Below are 20,000 nucleotides of genomic sequence, written 5' to 3'. Positions count from 1 at the left end.
TTAATATACCAGTCAGCCCCAAGTAGAGTATACAATATTGTTGTCTGTCTTGCTGTCGGGACCCACCATTGGTAAGAAAATATGGTAACCCATCTGTGCGAGAAAATTTCGTTTTGGTCACCTTACGACCCCTCCATGTATGCCAATGTGACCAGTATCACGTGACCATATCACAGGCTCAAGTTTAGAGCTAATCAACACACAAATAAGGCACCGATGGAGGTGCATTCGCATTGACATCACGGCAGCCATGTTGGAGGAAAAATACACAACTGCGATCCCAGGCTCTCTCTGACCGTGAAAGAGGATAAGAGACAAAGCCTGGGTTCCATGTTTGAAGAAAACACAAACGGCAGCCAAGAGGCCGGGAGGATAAAAGATTCGATTCTTTTGAGAATTAATTTCTTTTTGTGCTTATTGTTTGAATTGTTTCTTTAAAGCAATATGGCTGCTACTTTTGAAAACGTATCTTAAAATGTTGTGGTTGTTCTGGTACACCTTCACGGCGAAAGCCGGCTATTGCTCACACCGTGGGAAAGAACTTTCATCAAAATGTTTAACTGGAGTGAGATGAGCAGTCACTCAATAATTCGGACCCATTCCACAGATCGATGGTGTTCGTAGTATATTAATTTAGAATACGGCTTCCGCCAAATTATGCCCAATCAGATTGGTCCTGATGACCACAACGCCTCTGATTGGTCTGCGACCACGACGCCCCACGATTGCTCGTGCTTCATGCAAAATCATGGGTGGTACAAGGAACACGGTAATACGAGGAATAGGTAATGTCGAGAACCGATGAGCCGCTTCCATCGGAGCTTATGGAATTCTGCCAAACCATCGAGAAATTAGAGTGGGGAGGGGGGGCTTGTTGACAAATACTGAATAATATCATTTTTGTGGCTTTATTTTCTTCCTGTTGTAGATTTCTTCCATCCATTCGTGTGTCCCACACCTTATCTGTCCGTGACGTCATCGTTAATAACATGGTGTCCAATTCTACGAAGCCACAGGAATTATCATCTAAAATATTTATTTGTGGAGTAGCAAAGCCATACAGACAAATTATTGCCTGTCCAACACGAGAAAATAGGCATTCTGACAGATTCCTCGAAAGATGTCAGTCAGAATCGAGCATGTCGTATCACAAGCAATCTATGACCTGCAACGTTGGTTTGATAGAGAGGCCGACAACAATATCTTCCTCGGATATTTCACGCAAGTCATTTATTCCACAATTAACTCTCAAAGATGTTGTGAGCGTGAAAAGCGGGTACATTTGTCGTGAAAAGATCATTGGAAAAAAATACAAACATTGCTGGGAAAACGGGCTGCAAGAATCTGAAGTAAGTATTTAGACTTAAGAATATCTCACACCCTAGCCACATGGACATCTTGCGTGTGGAGTCTATGTTTTCGTAAGTTTGGAAAGGTTTGCACAACCATCGAAAGCAAAGATGAATATGTTTTGAGGATTCTCTTCTTAGGATTGTAAAGCCCAACAACTATAACTAGGGTAAAATTGCTCGATCGAGCGAAATGATGTTTAAGGTAATCATTTCATCATAGGCTTCCAAGAGTATACACGTGCCCATTGCGGACCTATTATTTCGTTTTGTCTTCGGTTTTCCGTGATTTTATTACCAGTGTGCTCGTTTTCCTGTCTGCTTCCCACGTGCCTCTAGATGTTTCTTCACATCATGATGTAACATCTTACATATGTTTGTTGTTGTGATTAATTAAAATTGCCCAGCAATCAGGTGAAAGTTGTTGAAGTTTGGAAAAAGGGAAAGAGGACACTTCGTGACGCTTATTAAAATCGTCGTGTATCTAATTGGATGCATTTTCTAGACATATCTGTTATGTGACGTATTAGCCGTGGCGTCAATTGGCTAAGTTAAAGTGGTAGTATGACCAAAAAATCAATTCTTCTTGTTCTGTGGATTTCAAAAGCATGTTAACTTAACAGTAAGTGGCCTAAGTCTTAAGGCTTTTTTTAAAAGAAGATACCTGTTTATTTTAACTGGAATTTTCCTATTTAATGCTCCCCGCCATTAATAATATTACTCACTTTGAAATCTTGTGAGAGCTGGATCGAGGAGAAAATGACGTTAAATACTCACTAGGTTAAGAGAACAATGCGTGTGTACACGACTGAATTAATGTGCAGCACGGAAATTTAGGGCTTTCAGACTTTTAAACTCGTGTTTTTCATATATAATAAGCTGCGTTTGCACGCTGAAATTCTAAGCTATTGAGTAAATGACGTCACTTTTCCTAAATCCAACCCTAATCGGTTTAATCGGTCAGTTTAGAACGTGAGAAATAGCATACCGCGAAATCCAAAACTTACAGTCAAAGTAAACGGCCTTTGGATAAAAATCAAAGCTCAGAATTTTGCCAGTCAGGCGTCAAGCAAACATTTTCAAATTCAGAAGAAAAAAGGGAAGTGATTTTTTTTTAAATCATATGGTAACACTTCAACAATAATTAGTGAAAGAAGCCGTTCTAGATAGATGATCTGAGAAAACGGCAACGCAGATGAGAGATAAGTTGTCAGATTTGAGTCATGACCACCTGACCAAACACTGAACTCGTAGGAATGTATAACTGGAAAAATAAAGTTAAGTATCGAAGCAAGATTGCTTTATATGTTCAAAAGTTTAAGTGACGGACCCAAGTTTCGTTCATTCTATTTCTTTAATTTTCCTTTTAGGACATTTCATACCTAGCGGAGAGAATGTACTCCATGTAAGTGGATCAAAGGGATATTAACCGCTCAGTGCTCGAAGCTAGTTTGAAAGTTGCTGCCCGTACTACGAGCACTATTAAAAGAAAAAAACAAATAATATTCACCTCATCTAGGGTATTCCAAGACAGAAGTTAAATATTTTGATCAAGAGCCGATACAACGTAGATTTGATTTTAGTGGTGTACTCTATTTCGGCTGGCCAAACCAGCCTTCTTCAGGTACAATGGAAGTTTACATTGGATTGCTTCTATGCACATATATATAGTAAATGTATATATAGTATCTATAGCAATTACGTCAACATCCATTTACTATATATATACATAGAGGCAATCCAATGTAAACTCTTATTGTACCTGAAGAAGGCTGGTTTGGACTGCCGAAATATAGTACACTACTAAAATCAAATCTACGTTGTATCGGCTCTCGCTCAAAATATTTAGCTTCTCAACTTGTAATTATGCCGATCAGATCAAGTCTCTGATCCAACGTACACCGACAGGAAGATTGTCCATGTTTGCTTGCTTTAACACTCTGCTATACCAAGACAGTATTAGATACTGAATTCCATGCAGTGGGTTCCGGATTTCATGTCCTTAATTCCAGATTGCCCCTCCATCGATTCCGGATTCCTGACGTGGCCAGATTCTATATTTTACCGTGGTTCCAAAAAGGCCACTTGAACAAAAATGCCGTAATACTTTTTTGCTTGTCCTCCAAAATTTTGCATGAGCATTGTTTCCAGTTTCTCTTGTGACTTACAATGGTCACAAGCGAAAATAAAAACAATGCTTCTGCAAAATTTTGCAGGGCAAACAGCATTCTGGTAATTTGGAAAGAGGCCTTTTCTGACTCCGGATTTCAGATTCTTCGGACAAAAATTTCCTGGATTACCTATCACAGTGCGACAGTATCGTTAACAGTTTGAATTTCTTTTTTCAGGAAATGGCTACAAGATCAGATACCAACAAAAATTCCAGACATGGCTGGATGTCGAAAGCTTCCATAATGAGACTAAAACGAACACCACATGCAACAAATTGTACTGGATATAAACCCAACCTCCAGAAATATGAATTGAATGCAGAACAAATGGAGAACGACAAAGGAGCACAATTCTTAATCCAGCCAATGACCATTACACAGCAATCAAAAAGGGAAATTATTGGAATTATCCTACTACTCCTGCACTTTTGAGGACAGCCGCTGTAAGCCCATACCAACGTACCTTTTCATAGCGCATCACTGTTGACGCCAAGACCACAAAAAGATTCCCATTGGCAACTATTACTGAAATGTTAACGAAGTAATGCACCGGCGGGAAGGATGATATAGTAGTTGCTTGGCAACGGGTGAGAGGACAACTACAATCCTCTATGCTCGACAGACTTTTTTTCGTCCTGAAGCTTTGAGTTGTTTAAGTTGCAAATAATTTGGTAAAACTAGAAAAAATGATCTGGACTGCCGTGGCAGTACCCCTTCACAGCATTCGAACGCGGCATTTTTCCAATAACGTTAAAAACCACCACGTCTTGGATAATCACTTCATGAAGTCGAAAGGCCTTGTAAAGCCGTGTACGAATCCATTACACCAATTCATTACACAAAATATTTTTTTCTGGAATCCAAAATTCCTATCCAAAGACGCCGAACAAAGTAATCAAGTAGCCCTCTACTTCAGTCACAGACCTTCGAACTAGAAGCCTCTAAGTTCGAGTTTTAATTTCACGCAAATTCTTTGGAAAAAAAAATGTTGCATTATTTTTTGCAAATGTAGCTGAAATTTATATAATTATAGGTCGAAAAATCAACGATCTATCCTATTCTTGGGTTTCACTCACGTGATCAACAGCCATGTTTTTCAACGAAAACAAAAGAAGACGTTAGCAAAATAATTGCTTTCAATTCCCGGAGGATTGGATCGGGACACCAACATGGCCGCCATTTCATTGTTTGGGGACACCAACATGGCGGCCGTGACGTCATGTGAGATCCAAGAATAAAAAGTGCACTTTGCCTACTCCGCCGACAAAAAAATGGACGTGTAAATTATAATTTTGTAAGTGAGCAGATTAAAATGTCCTTGACACTTCCTGAGCATAAGATTTCAAATGGATAGTTTTTTTTTGATGGCTAATAACTGGCTCGTTATCAAAGCCAAAGGCTTAAAAATGGAGATTTAACTAAATTTGACAAGTGCTATTACCTTTTGAAGTCAATTATTAAATAGCATGATGCTTTCTGTGAGCAAACAAGTATGTTATTGATACAAAATGTAAAGACGTCAATTGGTTTAGAAAAAAACACTTGCTGGTCCTTCTTTCCAACTCTAAAGCAGAATGCAACCACAGCAACACTGTTGGGGGTAGTCTGGGGCGTGTACTTTGTGCTCCATTCCGTAAACCCAGAAACGAGTGTTTGTGTTCTTCCACTGATATTTCACCTCTGAGACAGGAACGGCGCGTAAAGTGTGACGCTGAAACAAACAAAAGCAAAAATTAAGGCCTCGACCACACGTGTCCGGAAATTTTTGTATTCGGACTACGCATTGCGTCCACACATATCCGGTGAATTCGGTTTCGTGTGGACGGTCGTATCCGCAAATTTTCGAATACGCTGACGTAACACTATCGGATCCAGTCTTCCCGGGTGCAATGAGATGAATCAATACGGCGTATCGCAACCCACCCTCTACCTCTGAAATGACGATTATCGACAAATCCTAATTTTCTTTAAATTGACTAATATTGCCAATTTAGGACGCTTAGCGCTTGATAGAGTTTATGGGAAATGAATATCTAATTTTAAAATCGGAACCCAAAGGCCTCAATTCGCATTCGATTAGTAACCCTTTCACTTAACCACTCCTAGACTAACTGCCAGAACATTATTTGTGTATTTGTATACCTGCTAAGAAACAAGTTTAAACACCAGAAAAGGTTGGTTACCAAACCTCAAGAGAAAGCACTAGACTTAACCACTATTCAGCAATGATTTTATATATACTAATTAGTGTTGATGAATAATCTTTTCATCTTCTACCACGAGTCCTGGGACAGAGTAATCTAAACTGACTATAACAGTCAATCCAGAGAAAATTACGATTTGTTGATAATCGTCATTTCAGAGGTACAGAATATATTGCGTATCGACTTTGTACCCTGAAAGACTCTCACATGCAACTCGTTGACAAACATGGTGCCAATATGCGATTTTGCGCATGCTCAACAAGCAAAATGTTTGTCAAAAGCACTGGGCACTTAAGTGTATCCGGGTACGTGTGGACAGGGAAAACGATTCCAAAACGACTGGAATACGTTAGGTGTGGACACGGATATTTTTTAATCCGAAAAAAAAAAAATTGCGGGACACGAACTTTTCCGGATGCTTGTTGACGGGGCCTAGGAATTCGTTCCAATGAAGAGCTATTCCCTTTCAGTCACGGCGCACAATTTTGCAATCGTTATCATAAAAACGATAAATGTGTACTGGAAAGTTGTGAATGGAAAGATATATATATTTTTTTTGTGAAATCTCGGCGCCGCTTAGAAAATATCCGAGCGCTTCTTTGCAGACGTCGAAGCTACGGACGCTCTACCGCTGAGCAGAAGGACCATCGTGGCAGCTAGGCCATTAATCTAGGTTCAGATGGGAGGTCAGCACGTGGAACCTCAATCTTCACTAATTCCTTGAGTTAACCCTTTCGTGAAAAATTTGTTTTTAGCAACAGGTTTTTCCCTCGAAAACTATCACATTTCCCTTGACGCTGAGATCAATCTCGACCCCAGAGCTCTTATCTTGACTGAGGGAGGGAAGAGCTCTGGGGAACCCTGAAACAAAGTGTCTTCTACATACATAATCTTTACATAATCTTTATTTTGACACGATAAGGATAAAAGCTGAAAGCTTGTGGGGTCGTGTATTACATATAAACACATAGACATACTAAATAAAAATTTCAGATTAGAATAATTCAAACTGTCATTACCCATCCCACTCCCAACTTACTCACCCCCTAGCTCTAATAATAAATATACAAAGGAAAATAAATAAATAAATATATATATATATATATATATATATATATTTTTTTTTTTTTATAAAATTATAAAAATTATAAAAAAACGTCATACCCTCTCATTGGTTTTCGTGAAGAACAATGAACAGCGTCTCTGATTGGTGCATTCATGTTAGCATGAGGAGTGAGCAGGCGCTGTAAGGCTCAAATAGTCAATTTTTGGCTATTAGAACCCTACGGCGCATGTTGTCCAACATAGAGTTTCCCAGAGCCTTGGGTCGATCCGAGGCTCTGGTGACGAGAATACACTGAGATTGCTTTGTTTAGATTGGCGCATGGCTTTTACAACAGTGACTGTGTTGGATCTCCCAAGGGAGGCGTTCTATAAATAAACCTACTCGGAAAATCGTTAAGCAACAATTTGGTTTTATCAACGGAGTTGATAATGTAAATTGGCCACCGTACAGAGATTCTAAAAGCTGACGTTTCGAGCGTTAGCCCTTCGTCATTCGCTCTGACGAAGGGCTAACGCTCGAAACGTCAGCTTTTAGAATCTCTGAACGGTGGCCAATTTACATTATCAACTCCGTTGATAAAACCAAATTGTTGTATACTACTTCCCCACCGACGCAGCACCACAGTTTCTTTAGAAACTACCCCTTCATTCAAAGTCGTTAAGCGACTTCAGAATGATACGTATTTTCACGGGTAAGAATAGATTTCATTCCGGTAATATGACGAGAGAGCGTGTGCGAATGCATCAATTTGAATAATGTGGCGGGAGGATCCTTATGAAGCTTGTATGTACGTCCTTCTTATTATAATCACTGTTCTTGTGCGTGTTACACGAGAGTTGTATCTCCGAAATTAATTACCCACTCGCTTCTCAAGCTGCCTGGTTTTGTTGGCTTCATATTTAATGAGAATTCTATTGACGTTTGCCGACTCGCTTGGAAAGGAACTGTTTTCACGAGATTTCCGGTTGTCACTCCCTAAGGACCTGAAAAATACAGCTTGTGAAAACACACTCTGTGTCACCAAATTGCTATTCGCTAAGTTGTCATTTGCGTAGTTGGAATGGTAATGTGGACGATCTTTTTTTCGCTTTTTGCTTATTCTGAATAGTTAGTATTTCAACAGAAAAAAGAAAATTTTATGCGTTCCCCTTGATTTTGCTGTTTATTCATTATTTTCCAAGTGTAAATACACTGAAGGTAAAGAAAACTCTAACGAAGAAATGAGCTATGGGCACACTCTCTGCTTAAGACCTGGCCAAACGCTCGCAACATTTCAACGCAACATCTTGCAACATTGTTGCATGATGTTGCGACATGTGTTGAACGGACTGGCCAAACGCACACGACATTCTCAACAATTTCAACGCAACACGTCGATGCTTATGTGCCCCAGGCCCCTGACGAGCGACAAGTAGACCTAGCGCACATGTCTTAGTACAACAATGTTGCGTGAACGTGGCCAAACGATACAACATCATGCAAACATCCAAAATATTTCACGAAAAATTTGACGGTTTTCAAATTTGATCCAATATCATCCAACATGTTGCACCATATCGCAACAGGGTCGCCAAATGTATGCAACATGTTTTGCCCAACAATAATACAAGATGTTGCGTTGAATTGTTGCGAGGGAAAATAGTCGTGCTGCACGTGCACACGCATTTTAGCACATATTCGTGCGGTACTCTGCACAACAAGGACCTCAAATCATCAAATTTGAGGTTTTGACGACAACGAGAGCACATAAAAGTGAATATTCATTCTCTATTTTTACTATCAAACCGCTCGTTCCAATTAATTTTTAGGACACTTTGCCCACATTGTACGAACGCGAACGAGATGAACTAACCTCGAAAAACTTAGGATATAGGGAACATATCTGTTCACAAACATTGCTATTGTTATTCAAATCTGCCAGCCACAGAAACAAAAGACCTTTTGTTTCAACAGCCAATGAGGCTCTGGTTGGCACATTGATGACAATAGGTGACGTCAACGATATCTTCGCTATTGCAAAGTTAGTATTTTGAGGTGACGTTTTCGTCGGCGCCGTCGTCGTAGATCTACAGGCACCCTCAAACGAGAAAACAATGTTGCGGAAACGTTGCCGAAGAAAAGAAGAAAATGTTTTCTCGTTTGCGCGCGGCCACGGGAAACATTTGTTGCACAAGCAAAATTTGCTTCCTCAGCAAATGTTTCCTCGTTTGCGTGCAGAGGAAACGTTTCGGGAAACAATGTTTCCACAACAATGTCTCCTTGTTCGCGGCGCCCTAAAATTAACCTCGTTCCTAGGTTCTTTCTCTCTCTCTCTTTTCCTCCCTTGTGGTCGAGGATGACAAGGGAGGAAAAGAGAGAGAGAGAGAGAGCCTGGGAACCACGTTTCCTTGAAAGCGAATGACGACGGCTACGGCGTAGGCAATGCGATTATTCCACCTTACGGGCGAACTATCCTGTAACTGGATGGGAAACAACGGTTTTAAAGGAGAAATAGAAAATGAATGGTTCATAGTTATATGCTCACGTTGTCCTCAAAATATAAAATTAGTTGATTTGATGTTGCTGTTGTTTTGTGGAGTATAGCAAAGAAATACACGGAATGCAGCACTAGTATTTTTCCGTTTTTAACCAATTATATTCTTGCTTTGTGGAGTTGTCTTTGCTTGTTAAATTCCCTTTTAGCAACGCGTATACGGAAAACGGCAAACCTCAGACTGAAATTTGCGTTCAGCCAAAACTCAAAGAGGGCGTTTCGGTGACTTTAACTGATCGGCGCCTGTGACGCCTTCGTTTTTGCTTATTAAATTAGTCAACGTCGTCTTTGCTGAAAGGGAAAGTTTCACGTCTTTGCGCATGGACAAACTGTCACGTCAGCCCATTTAATTCCATTGTTATTGAAACAATCGAAAGCACTGACGTAACAAACAGAATCCATGTCGTATAAGTGGAATTACTCATTGGAATTGCTTTTGCAATCATTTCCTTTGTGTTATAAACCTACTGCATGCGAATAGATATCTCGTCCTCTATCCTTGTGTGGGCCCATTTCCATTAGTAGGGCTAACGCTCACATGGTTCATATGGGGTACAAAACTAGCACTTCACATTACACTCTAATCAGTTAAGTCCGTAGAATAAAAAGTTCGACCAGTGTAATAAATTCTATGGTCCAAACTAAATTTGATATTTTCTTTGTAAACCCGCAGTATCTTCCACCAAATTTGCGCCTCAGTCATTCAGTGTATTTGCTTTAATACTCTCTGTGATTAATGAACATCATCTGGTTGAGAGCGTCTAATCGGCATGGGTGGAAATGAGTCGTGGGTCGTGAGTTGTGGGTCCGAGATCCTCCATGTATACACGTCATGTATACATACTTTTGACCCTAACCCTAACCCTAACCCTACCTCTTGCGGCAATTGGATTCACAGTCCAAGTTGAGGATATAGAAAGTTATGGAAACTCAACACTGGACAACTTTTGGGGAAAACTGTAATTGCCCTGAGCGGGATTTGAACCCACGTCCCCCTGATCACTAGTCGGGTGTGATGACCACTACACTATCAGGACAACCATGCTGGCAACATGAAGTTGTCCAGTGTTGAGTTTCCATAACTTTCTCTCAATTTCTCCTCAAATTGGACTGTGAATCCATTTGCGATCCTCCTGGGGGTGATACGTTGTTGGCTCAAGGGATCTACTAAACTGACTCTTTAAAATTAATTACCCTTGTCCGCCTGTGAATCACATGTTGATCCAACGTTATCACATAGAAAAACTGGCCCATTAGGGAGTCCCACGTAAAATGCCACACATTAAGTGATAAATCAGCCATGTTGCCAGCATGGTTGTCCTGATAGTGTAGTGGTCATCACACCCGACTAGTGATCAGGGGGACGTGGGTTCAAATCCCGCTCAGGGCAATTGAAGTTTTCCCCAAAAGTTGTCCAGTGTTGAGTTTCCATAACTATATATATATATAAATATATATATATATATATATATATATGTATATATATATATATATATATATATATATATTATCTTTAAACAAACACGACCCACCAACGACGCGATTTAGCCTCACCCCATCTGGTTCAGTAAGAAACCATGAAATATACAATTGATAGCGCCCCTTAAGTTCCCAAATGAACACTGTGGGACATTAAAAACCCTTCAGTAAATGATGAACTGCGCAATCAAGAAGTTTCGTACCTGCATCACGATTCGTTTAGTAGGCCAGTTCCGGGAATGCGCCTCGACAAGGGCCTGGGAGCCCGCATTAACATCTTGGTCATGGAACATTGTGATGGGATGCACCTGTAAGTACAAACAGAAGCGGTTGTTTCAGGTCTTAGGGCCTTTCTCGTGAAAAATGAAGATGAAGAGACACTTAGCACAAGCAATCATGGACAAAACTCTTGAGAAAATTCTGGCTTAGAATCATTTGACATGCATTCACAAACAAAGTCCCTACCCCTCTCCCCCATACTAATAAGGTGATAGCTTAAAGGTGGTGCAAAATATTGTGCAAGCCTTTCGCCGTTTCCTAACCAACATTGGATTACGGGGTGGGGGAGGGGAAATAGGGAGAATTTAATCTTTTGTCACAAAGGCAAATCAGGGAATAAGCATTTCATAGTGGTGTGTCCCATTTCCCAACGAGGTTTGTCCAATTGTTTGGCATTTTCTGAAAACAGCAAACCACAAATTGCGGTTTGAGGTGAGAAGTCTGCCGTCAGAGGTACAGTTTCTTTAAGACATTTAGCGATACGATTCTGAGAGGAAGACAGGCATAATTACCCTTGGTAATTCTTGTGCAAAGACGTCTGTTCCTTGTGAGGCAAGTATCAAGTGATCCGGTAGATCCGTCCTTTCTGTCACGTGATCATCCTCGTGTGTTTCCCTAAACAACCAAACCAAGCATGTTCAGGCGATTTCAGTCCCAAAAAAAATAATAAACACGAAAATTTGTTATAAAAGGTTCAAATATATGCTTCTCATGTGAAGTGATGTACATGTATTAGTCACCATCCCCCTTGGGGCTAGTCATGATCAGGACTTATTTACAATTCTGTTTGGGGGACTTTGGCCAGACTGCTTTTTACGCAGTTTACAATCGATAAGGAAAGTGAAGGATGCCCCCATATAGAAAAACAAACCAGATAAAAACACCGGGAAAGCCATGCATTCCGCCATTCGAATTGGCAGTGTGGCCTAGTGGTTAGGGCATGTGCTTTTAATCCGGGGATCCCGGGTTCAAGACCAGCTCTAACCACCAGTTAAAACTGGTCCCTAGTTGGACTTGTTGGCTGCACTTGTAAATGGCCAACTGATTTGCCTCCGGCCAGTTGGGATTCTTAACATTTGTTGTAGTCGCTGTTCTGTAGTTTTATTGATTATGTTTCATTGGCGCTGAAAAGCTCCCTATAGGGGGTGGTCAATTAAATGTGTATTGTATTGCGTGGGATCTTTTACGCCTCACAGAGTTAATAAGATTACGAACAAGGGTTGTTTGTTTGTTCGTTTGTTATTCAGTTTGTTTGACCAGGTTGAAGTTTTGGCAGCTATTCAGCTGATAGGGGCCAAAGGTTTGAAGTCCTAATCCGAGAAAACTTGCAAGTCATTTGCGTATGTAATTACAAAGGCAGCACTTTCTCATCAGTGACTTAACCCTTTAACTCCCAGTAGCCGGCCACTTATAGATTTTACCAAGAGTGAATTAGATAGGAGTGTTGTTATGGCATGAGTGGGCTCCGCAGCACAATCAGAAATGACTCTATTTTTAGAATACCCGTTCCCGCGAAATCAGTTGTCATGTCTCTGAAAAAAAAAAACATGGCAGAAGTAGTCACGCGTGACATGGCTCCTTCTGATTGGTTAAAATTGGCGGCACTTTGTTTGTTTCGCGCGCAAAGTGTATCTAAAAATAAAGCAATTTGTGACTGTGCTGGGGCAAGGCCGCAAAGTGATAGATAAACACTCTTATCTAATTCACTCTTGATTTTACTCTACCTAACGCCAGATGATTTTTCTTGTCAATGGAGACCCTTCGGGGCTCAAAGGGTTAAAGACTCAGTGAATTTGTCCGGCTGGAGTCGAACTCACGACCTCCTGCACGGTAGTGCTCTGCTCAACTATGCAGTCACATCTACATTGAAGACGGTTTTATTGCGAACTAACAAAATGTATAGATCCCAGTTGGCTTGATAGCTCAATTGAAAGAGCATTGCACCGGTGATGCAGATACCGTCTGTTCAGTGCCCCTATCTCAAAAGTTCCTATAACTATTCTGGCATTTTCGAGTGTCACAATTCCCTAGCTTCGTATATTAAAATCGGAGAGGTTTTAAGTCATCAAGCTCCACAATCATTTCGCTTTTAATTTTCTTGAAAATTAAAACAAATTAACAAATTAACTCCTCAAACTCACCATTTGACAGTAAGTTGAATAAACATCTTCAATTTACATTGACCTTGGCAAACCCAGCACACAACACGACCATCCCCACTGCACGTGTAACAGCTACAACAGAATAAGCGCTTCAACGTTAGCAGAGGAGTTTACATAAAATCTTCTTTTTTTTTGTTACTTGTACTTTTTGGCCTTTTCAGAATAATAGTTAAGAAAAGCAATAAATGTTGCCCTTCATGTTACAACTATAACAATTATTAACCCTTTGACTTCCGGGAGTGATGAGCTTGTAAATTCTCTTCACAATTTTAATGAAACGTCAGTCAGACAGGTATTGAGAATGAAGATTATTATCAGCGTAAGAGGTGCGATCTTTACGTAATACCAAGTTCTTATCACTACCCAAGAAATCTATGGTACTATTCAGGCGAATGAACGTTTCCATCTCGGGAAAGACAAAGGTTAACGAACACAAAGTTCCAAAGTTTGTATCGCGCGAGACACACTACTAAGACAACGGACACAAATCATTCTTCCCGAGAAAAAAACGTCTTCTTTGGTGTTTACTTTGAAGTAAATATACCATAGTTTTGAGTTTTCAACAGATGTCCAAGTTTTTTTCTCTTTTGTCAGCTATCACCTTTGCCAATTGTAGACTAAGTAGCAGTAATTATCTATGAGCAGTTTCGTAGTCCTGGACATCATATCATGGACAACAGGATGTTAGCGTCCAGATTATCGATAAGGTTCACACTAAAGATAAACTGGCTGTAAAAGAAGAAGAGTGGGCATACAGATTACAAACGTTCAGACCAGACGGCCTCAACGATAGCGACCTCTTTTACAACCAGAATCGTGTCGCCAGAAAACGGTAATTACTAATCGTGTTTCAGTTGGTGTTAGCATATAGATATAGCACCCGAATGCTGTTGTTGTCGTCATTGGGTTTTTGTTCCCTTACAGTTATTATTAATGATGAAATGGTATATGAAATCAATCATATGTACTGCGGATGTGAAATCAAGTGAAGCTATGATCTTCGCAGTTATGAACGCAATTTTTACAATTGCGAAGAGAAGCCTGAAAAATTCAGGACTTCAACGGGGTTTGAACCCGTGACCTGGCGATTCCGGTGCGACGCTCTAACCAACTGAGCTATGAAGCCACTGACGTTGGGAGCTGGTCATTTGTGGGTTCTAATGGTCCCGTGATGAATGAATCAATGATGAAATGGTATATGAAATCAATCATGTGTACTGCGGATGTGAAATCAAGTGAAGCTATGATCTTCGCAGTTATGAACGCAATTTTTACAATTGCGTAGAGAAGCCTGAAAAATTCAGGACCTCAACGGGGTTTGAACCCGTCACGTCAATTGTAAAAATTGCGTTCATAACTGCGAAGATCATAGCTTCACTTGACAGTTATTATTGTCGGTTTTTGTTAATTATGTCGCTTTATTTTCATCCTTTTCATATGCGTGCGCGCGTGTCATGTCTTCATTTGTCAAGTTTGTTATTGTCACGCGTACATTTTAAAGCTTAAGGACGGTGCCTACTAATTCAAAGGTATATTTTTGCGGTTTACAGAATGTGCAGGAAAAGCAGATCTTAACAAGTGTTATTGAAATCCAAAAATAAAATTGGGGGTAACCAAGAATATTTATAAAAAGCTTTAAAATACAAAGCAATGTGTGGCGTTTTTTTCCAAAATGAAGCTTAAATATCTCTGAAAAATGCGTGGTTACCCTCAGTTTTCTTTTTGGATACTAAGAGCGTATGCTAAGTTCTGCTTTTTCCACATAGTTTTGAGCCGCGCAAAAATATCCCTGTATTAATAAGCATCACCTACAGGAAATCGAGTATCTCGAGATGCGCAGAACGTAGGCGCAAAAACAGTAGTAGGCACCGTCCTTAAGTAGCATGTAGTTTTAAAACGTTCTTGTGTAACGGTTTCTAATCACCTTGCGTTTGTATGAGGGAAAGATTGGGATAGGTCTAGACACAAATATCCGGATATTTTCTGAGATATTTAGAAAATCTCGCGATATTAGGAAAAAAATTGTGATATTTAGAATTTTTTAGCGAAAAACTATTGAGGTCACTTTTTTCCCCTAGAAAAATGGAGAAAGAAAGCAAATTTTCAAGTTAAATGCTACCTGCAGACACAGAAATTCAAAGAAAATTAACAAATCCTCCCATGTGGGCCTGCAGTAATCACATGCCGCAGTATTCTCCATTTGATATATGTCATATATGTTGAAAAAAAAATTGTTTAGAGTTTTGTTATATGCCTTACGAGGACACGGTTGAATTTCCTGTATTGCCTTATACTTTGTTAGGTTATGGAAATAATGGCTGATATTTTCGGGATATTTCGATAAAAGAATCGGAAATTTCCGGAAACATATTTAGGCGATTTCACGTGATGTGTGTGTCTAGGTCTAGATCGGCACTTCGAAAAACTTAATGGAGGGTGGCCGCTCAACACAGGGCCGTTACATACCCGTTCGAGTGTATTTAATTAGCTTGATAAATATAACATGGAGTCATTGAAACGTCGCTCCGGCTAAAACCTTCCATAATCTCCCTGATTCTCATTTACATTATCATATAGCGTCCCTTGTTGCATCATCAGAATCAATACTGTCAACGAGGAACTTACATTCGTCTTCCAGAGCCATGACACCTTCCACATGTCCTGCGCTCATGAGACCCTGGTCCCTGATACACAGTGATATGACCTTTGCCTCCACACGAGTTGCAAAAGACCTGCAGGATGCGAACGAAGACATCATGTCATATTAAAATTACCATGTTGTATCCACCAAAGTTATCATAATGCGTGCTGGAATTACAAAAACGGGATATTTGTCCGCTGTGGGGAACTGAAAAGCTAACTATTTCCCACTTTCTTGTCTATTGCACGAAATCAAAAACGTTTAGGGGAAAGTTCATCATTTGCCTATTTGTACATAAAAAAAAATATTTTTTTTTTTTCTGAACAGAATGCGTTGTCCTATACGGATGCCAGAGCATTCTCGAGAACAAACAGAAACTTAACGTTACTTTACCTATTGCAAACCATCATACATTCTCGACTAGTTCATGCAACGAACAGTTAACTTTCAATTGAGAGCTTTGTAGTCCGCTTTAAGTACAAATTAAATACTTCTGAAGGAAGCCATGTCGTCCCTTCTTAGTCGTCCTCATCCTGATGAATGACGTGAAATGATCAAATTTGAGGTTATGTGGAGGACACGAGTACCCGACGATGAATTTTCAATGTTCTATCCCAACATACACTCCGGTGTTTATACCAATTTCATTCGTACAATGTTGATACACACTTACCAGGTCGGGCTACTTGGTATAATCGCGATAATAGGGAATTTAAGATCTATGACGTTGACGGTCGACGAAAACGTCACCTCAAAATATAACTTGGCTCTATCGTAAGTCTTTCGCGATTATTCAGTCTAGTTCGCGTCGTAAAATGTGGGCAAAGTATTCTAAAAATAAATCGGTACGAGCGGTTTCAAATTTAAAATAGAGAATAAAGGATTCTCTGTTGCATCTTACGTTGTCGTCAAAACTTCAAATTTGGTGATTTCACGTCGTCGTTATGCAGAGGACCGCAAACATACTTGCTAAAATCCGTGCTGCACGTGCAGCACGATTATTTATGCTCTTTTAACCAATGATACTATTGCTTTGTGGCGTTGTCGTAGTCGTAGCGGTCGTCGTTTCTTAAATTCCCTATTATTACAATAACGGGACATAATATTTTTCGACAACATTCTCGTAGCCGTCGCCGCCGTCCTTGCTTAGGGTCCCTTAAAGTTTTTTACTTGTCATACCGACTGCCACAAAGGTTGGACAAGAGAACTATTGAAAGATTAGTTTCTCCAGCTCTTCCCAAAAAGGCAGCTTTCCCCAAAATTGAATCACGTACATGCAGGAATGGTTCAGAACTGTGGAAGTGTGGAACAGCGTATCACATTCATTGTGAACAATGTGATAAAGAACATCTTGGGGGAACTTCTCCCTTATTAAAAACTAAAGACTTTCGAAAATTCCTTCGTCTCATTTAGATGGCGCACGGGACGAAGACATCTCGAGACTTCGTCGCTCGCTCCTACGCTTCGCGTCCGAAATTGAAAGCAGGCTTCACTCACCAAAACAGTTTCTTTTCTGGGATTGTCGTGAGGTCGATTTTTGGCAAGTCTATTAAAACTAGAGTTACGGAGCCTCTATGCAGGAATTCATTCGGGATTCACGAACATTGTAAACCTACAGAAAACCCACTGCAGGCCAGAAAAACAGAAATTCTTGCCACGGTAAACGACACATTCGACCGTCGCGCAAGAGAAGCAGTTGAGATCGAATTACCCAACATCTACGAACCGGTTTTTTTTATAGCCCCTTAATGCACAAGCTGTATTGTTTCTGAACATCCGTACCTTTAATTGTGGCCTACGAAGTTCGGTGAAGCCGAAAGAAATTCCCCTCTTTCAACATATTTTTTGAACGTTAATTGGTAAGAGGCTAAAGGAGCTTACGAGTGAAGAACTTATTTTACTTTTAGAGTGATGACCGGGTCGCACTCAGCTACAAAAAAATTGTCACAAGCTTTAAAAACGAAAAAAACACACACCAAAAACAAATTAGCACTTTCTCACAAAAAGAATAAACAAAAACAACAACAACAACAACAACAAGTTTGAAGTTTGCTAGTGTACAGTATATGCTCACGCCACGGGTGAACTCGTCCAAGCTTTCCGGTTTTTGATCCATCCCTAAATCAATAAGATTTTAAGCTTACTCTTCCTCCTCCAGAGCAGCTGTAACAATGTTTATATCCATTTGTTTTACACTCGAAGCAAGGCTGAAAGACAAGAAATATTCCAGCCATTGTCATTTTCAATTTTTGAGCTTCGTTACGACACGTTTTTGGCCCTCAAGCTATTCTAGGGTTTCACGTGACATCACGGCCACCATGTCGGTGTCTCCAACCAATGAAACGGTGGCCTTGTTGGTGTCCTGACCCAATAATTGAACTCTTTATTATGCAAACGTTTTCTTTTGTTTTCGTTGAAAAACATCACTGTTGATCACTTCAGTGAAAACCAGAATACAACTACACCGAGAACTCCATGCCCTACCCAATACTTTATGGGTTCTTTTAAAGTCAGATTTCTAATTTCCCGATGACGGTCAATTTACTTTAATCAATTCATTTCATATCACTAAATTTCTATGTTCTTCGCAGTTTTACCTTGACTGAAGCTGTGTGCGGAACCTCTATATGTGCTTCTTGTGGCGTGAACAGCTGAGCTGGCCGGGCTGGAATATCCCAGGGCTGAGGAGCCGGGCCATTTTTAGGACCATCAATGAACTGACCTTGAGAAAAAAAAATGGTTAGCACTTGGTTGTGGGTGACAATAGACCAAATCGGTTAACTCAAAGTTATACCCAATTCAAACCCTTTGAGAATAAGTATCTCCATATCATTTAAATGTGACTGCTACATTATAATGAAAATTCACACACACAAACACGCATAACCCGAAACGAGTAACGTATAGAGAATTCAAAGCAGAAGGGCCTTAGTATTAGTCTCCTTCTCTTTTCCATTCTTCTCTTTCCCTTTCATATTCTTGCTTTCTTTTCTCGTTTATCTTTCACACGTCTGACAGGTGAGGTGTCTCCATTCTGCTCGGCTGTGCACTTTCCATCTCCATTCACTAATGACATCGCCACGCTTCAAAGCCCTTTTGCACGGTCCTTAAGTTATACCGTAGTTTTACACGACCAATAGGACGTTTACCATTGGCCAATTCACGAAACAGCAAGGCCTTTTCTGGTGTCTAATCTTCCCTTCTGGATGCAAGGCCTAACCAGCGCAGACGGCTTCTGACGAGCTTGAGTTCTATGTCCTCCATACCTGCTCTCACGAGGACTTGTTCATTGCTAATGTATCGGTTCCACTTAATCTCTAAGATGGCGCTGTTGGATTGTACAGAGACGCTTAACTTGATGATGATACAGTCCAGGTTTCACTTCCCGTACATTAATATAGGCAGAAGACATTGATTGTAAACTGTTACTTTATTATAACGCAAATACAAGACACAAAGAATGTTAACCCCGGGAGATTTGAATTAGCCAATATCAAAAATACTATGATACTCTTCGTTTGTCCCTCCAAAATTCTGCAAAAGCATTGTTCCAGGCTTAGGCAAAATTTTGGAGGGACAACCAAAGAGTATTATATATGATATATATTTGTTTATATTGGATAACTGGGTACAACACTGAGTTAGCCGATTTGGTGTATGGACATCTTTAGCTTGTACGTTTTGTTTTTCCATTTCAGATCACCTGATGTTTCCAAGGGAATTTTCCTTTTGTTTTTTCATAAGTTATGCATACATAATAAGAATCTGTCCTTTTAGGGAAAAAAGTAGCCGAATTCTCGGAGTGAACTAGCTGATTCAGAATATGTTTACACATTCGAACTTCGAAACTTGAAATACATGAAAATTGAAGATCATCGAACGGTTAAGCAACAATTTAAGATGGCGTAAAGTAAAAATAACTACAGTTTTCCCAAGAAAAAGATCAAGATTTGAAATCTGTGAAATGTAAGGAACAGGATGTCTCTTCCGAAGTGTTAGTCACTGCAATTGATGTAAAATGTAATTTTACCTGAGAAATTAATGCAAATCAGAGGAAAACGAAAAATATAGTATCCGAGCTTCAGGAGGGGGGACTGGAAGCTAGACATTTCAAAG

General features: G+C 40.0%; 2 protein-coding genes and 2 non-coding genes across 7 annotated transcripts in view; 2 read left to right on the top strand and 2 right to left on the bottom strand.

The window, feature by feature from the left end:
• Window positions 1–4,294, top strand: part of LOC138009506 (uncharacterized) — an 8,743-nt gene extending 4,449 nt beyond the window's left edge. For 2 of the 3 annotated variants that reach the window (XM_068856557.1, XM_068856556.1), the window contains 2 exons: window positions 929–1,349; window positions 3,698–4,294. In XM_068856557.1, coding sequence (XP_068712658.1) covers window positions 929–1,349; window positions 3,698–3,952 — 676 coding nt within the window. In that variant the 3' untranslated portion in view covers window positions 3,953–4,294. Of the gene's footprint in view, window positions 1–928; window positions 1,350–2,719; window positions 2,755–3,697 lie in introns of all 3 variants that reach the window. The other variant, XM_068856558.1, reaches the window with a different exon arrangement.
• A 137-nt stretch (window positions 4,295–4,431) lies between these two features.
• Window positions 4,432–20,000, bottom strand: part of LOC138009505 (protein SSUH2 homolog) — a 44,979-nt gene continuing 29,410 nt past the window's right edge. For both annotated transcript variants that reach the window (XM_068856555.1, XM_068856554.1), the window contains 7 exons: window positions 18,482–18,606; window positions 18,029–18,091; window positions 15,869–15,975; window positions 13,223–13,315; window positions 11,594–11,696; window positions 11,006–11,110; window positions 4,432–5,231 (listed from right to left, as the gene is read on the bottom strand). In XM_068856555.1, the coding sequence (XP_068712656.1) occupies window positions 5,085–5,231; window positions 11,006–11,110; window positions 11,594–11,696; window positions 13,223–13,315; window positions 15,869–15,975; window positions 18,029–18,091; window positions 18,482–18,606 (743 nt within the window). In that variant the 3' untranslated portion in view covers window positions 4,432–5,084. The remainder of the gene's footprint in view (window positions 5,232–11,005; window positions 11,111–11,593; window positions 11,697–13,222; window positions 13,316–15,868; window positions 15,976–18,028; window positions 18,092–18,481; window positions 18,607–20,000) is intronic.
• Trnat-agu (transfer RNA threonine (anticodon AGU)) lies at window positions 10,288–10,360 on the bottom strand. The gene has a single exon. It is a non-coding gene; the product is annotated as a tRNA-Thr (tRNA).
• On the top strand, window positions 10,641–10,713 carry Trnat-agu (transfer RNA threonine (anticodon AGU)). The gene has a single exon. It is a non-coding gene; the product is annotated as a tRNA-Thr (tRNA).

This window comes from Montipora foliosa, chromosome 7, assembly GCF_036669935.1.
Source record: "Montipora foliosa isolate CH-2021 chromosome 7, ASM3666993v2, whole genome shotgun sequence".
Classification (NCBI taxonomy): domain Eukaryota; kingdom Metazoa; phylum Cnidaria; class Anthozoa; order Scleractinia; family Acroporidae; genus Montipora; species Montipora foliosa.
Note: the sequence above shows the minus strand (reverse complement) of the source record. Positions and strands in the feature narration are given on the sequence as shown.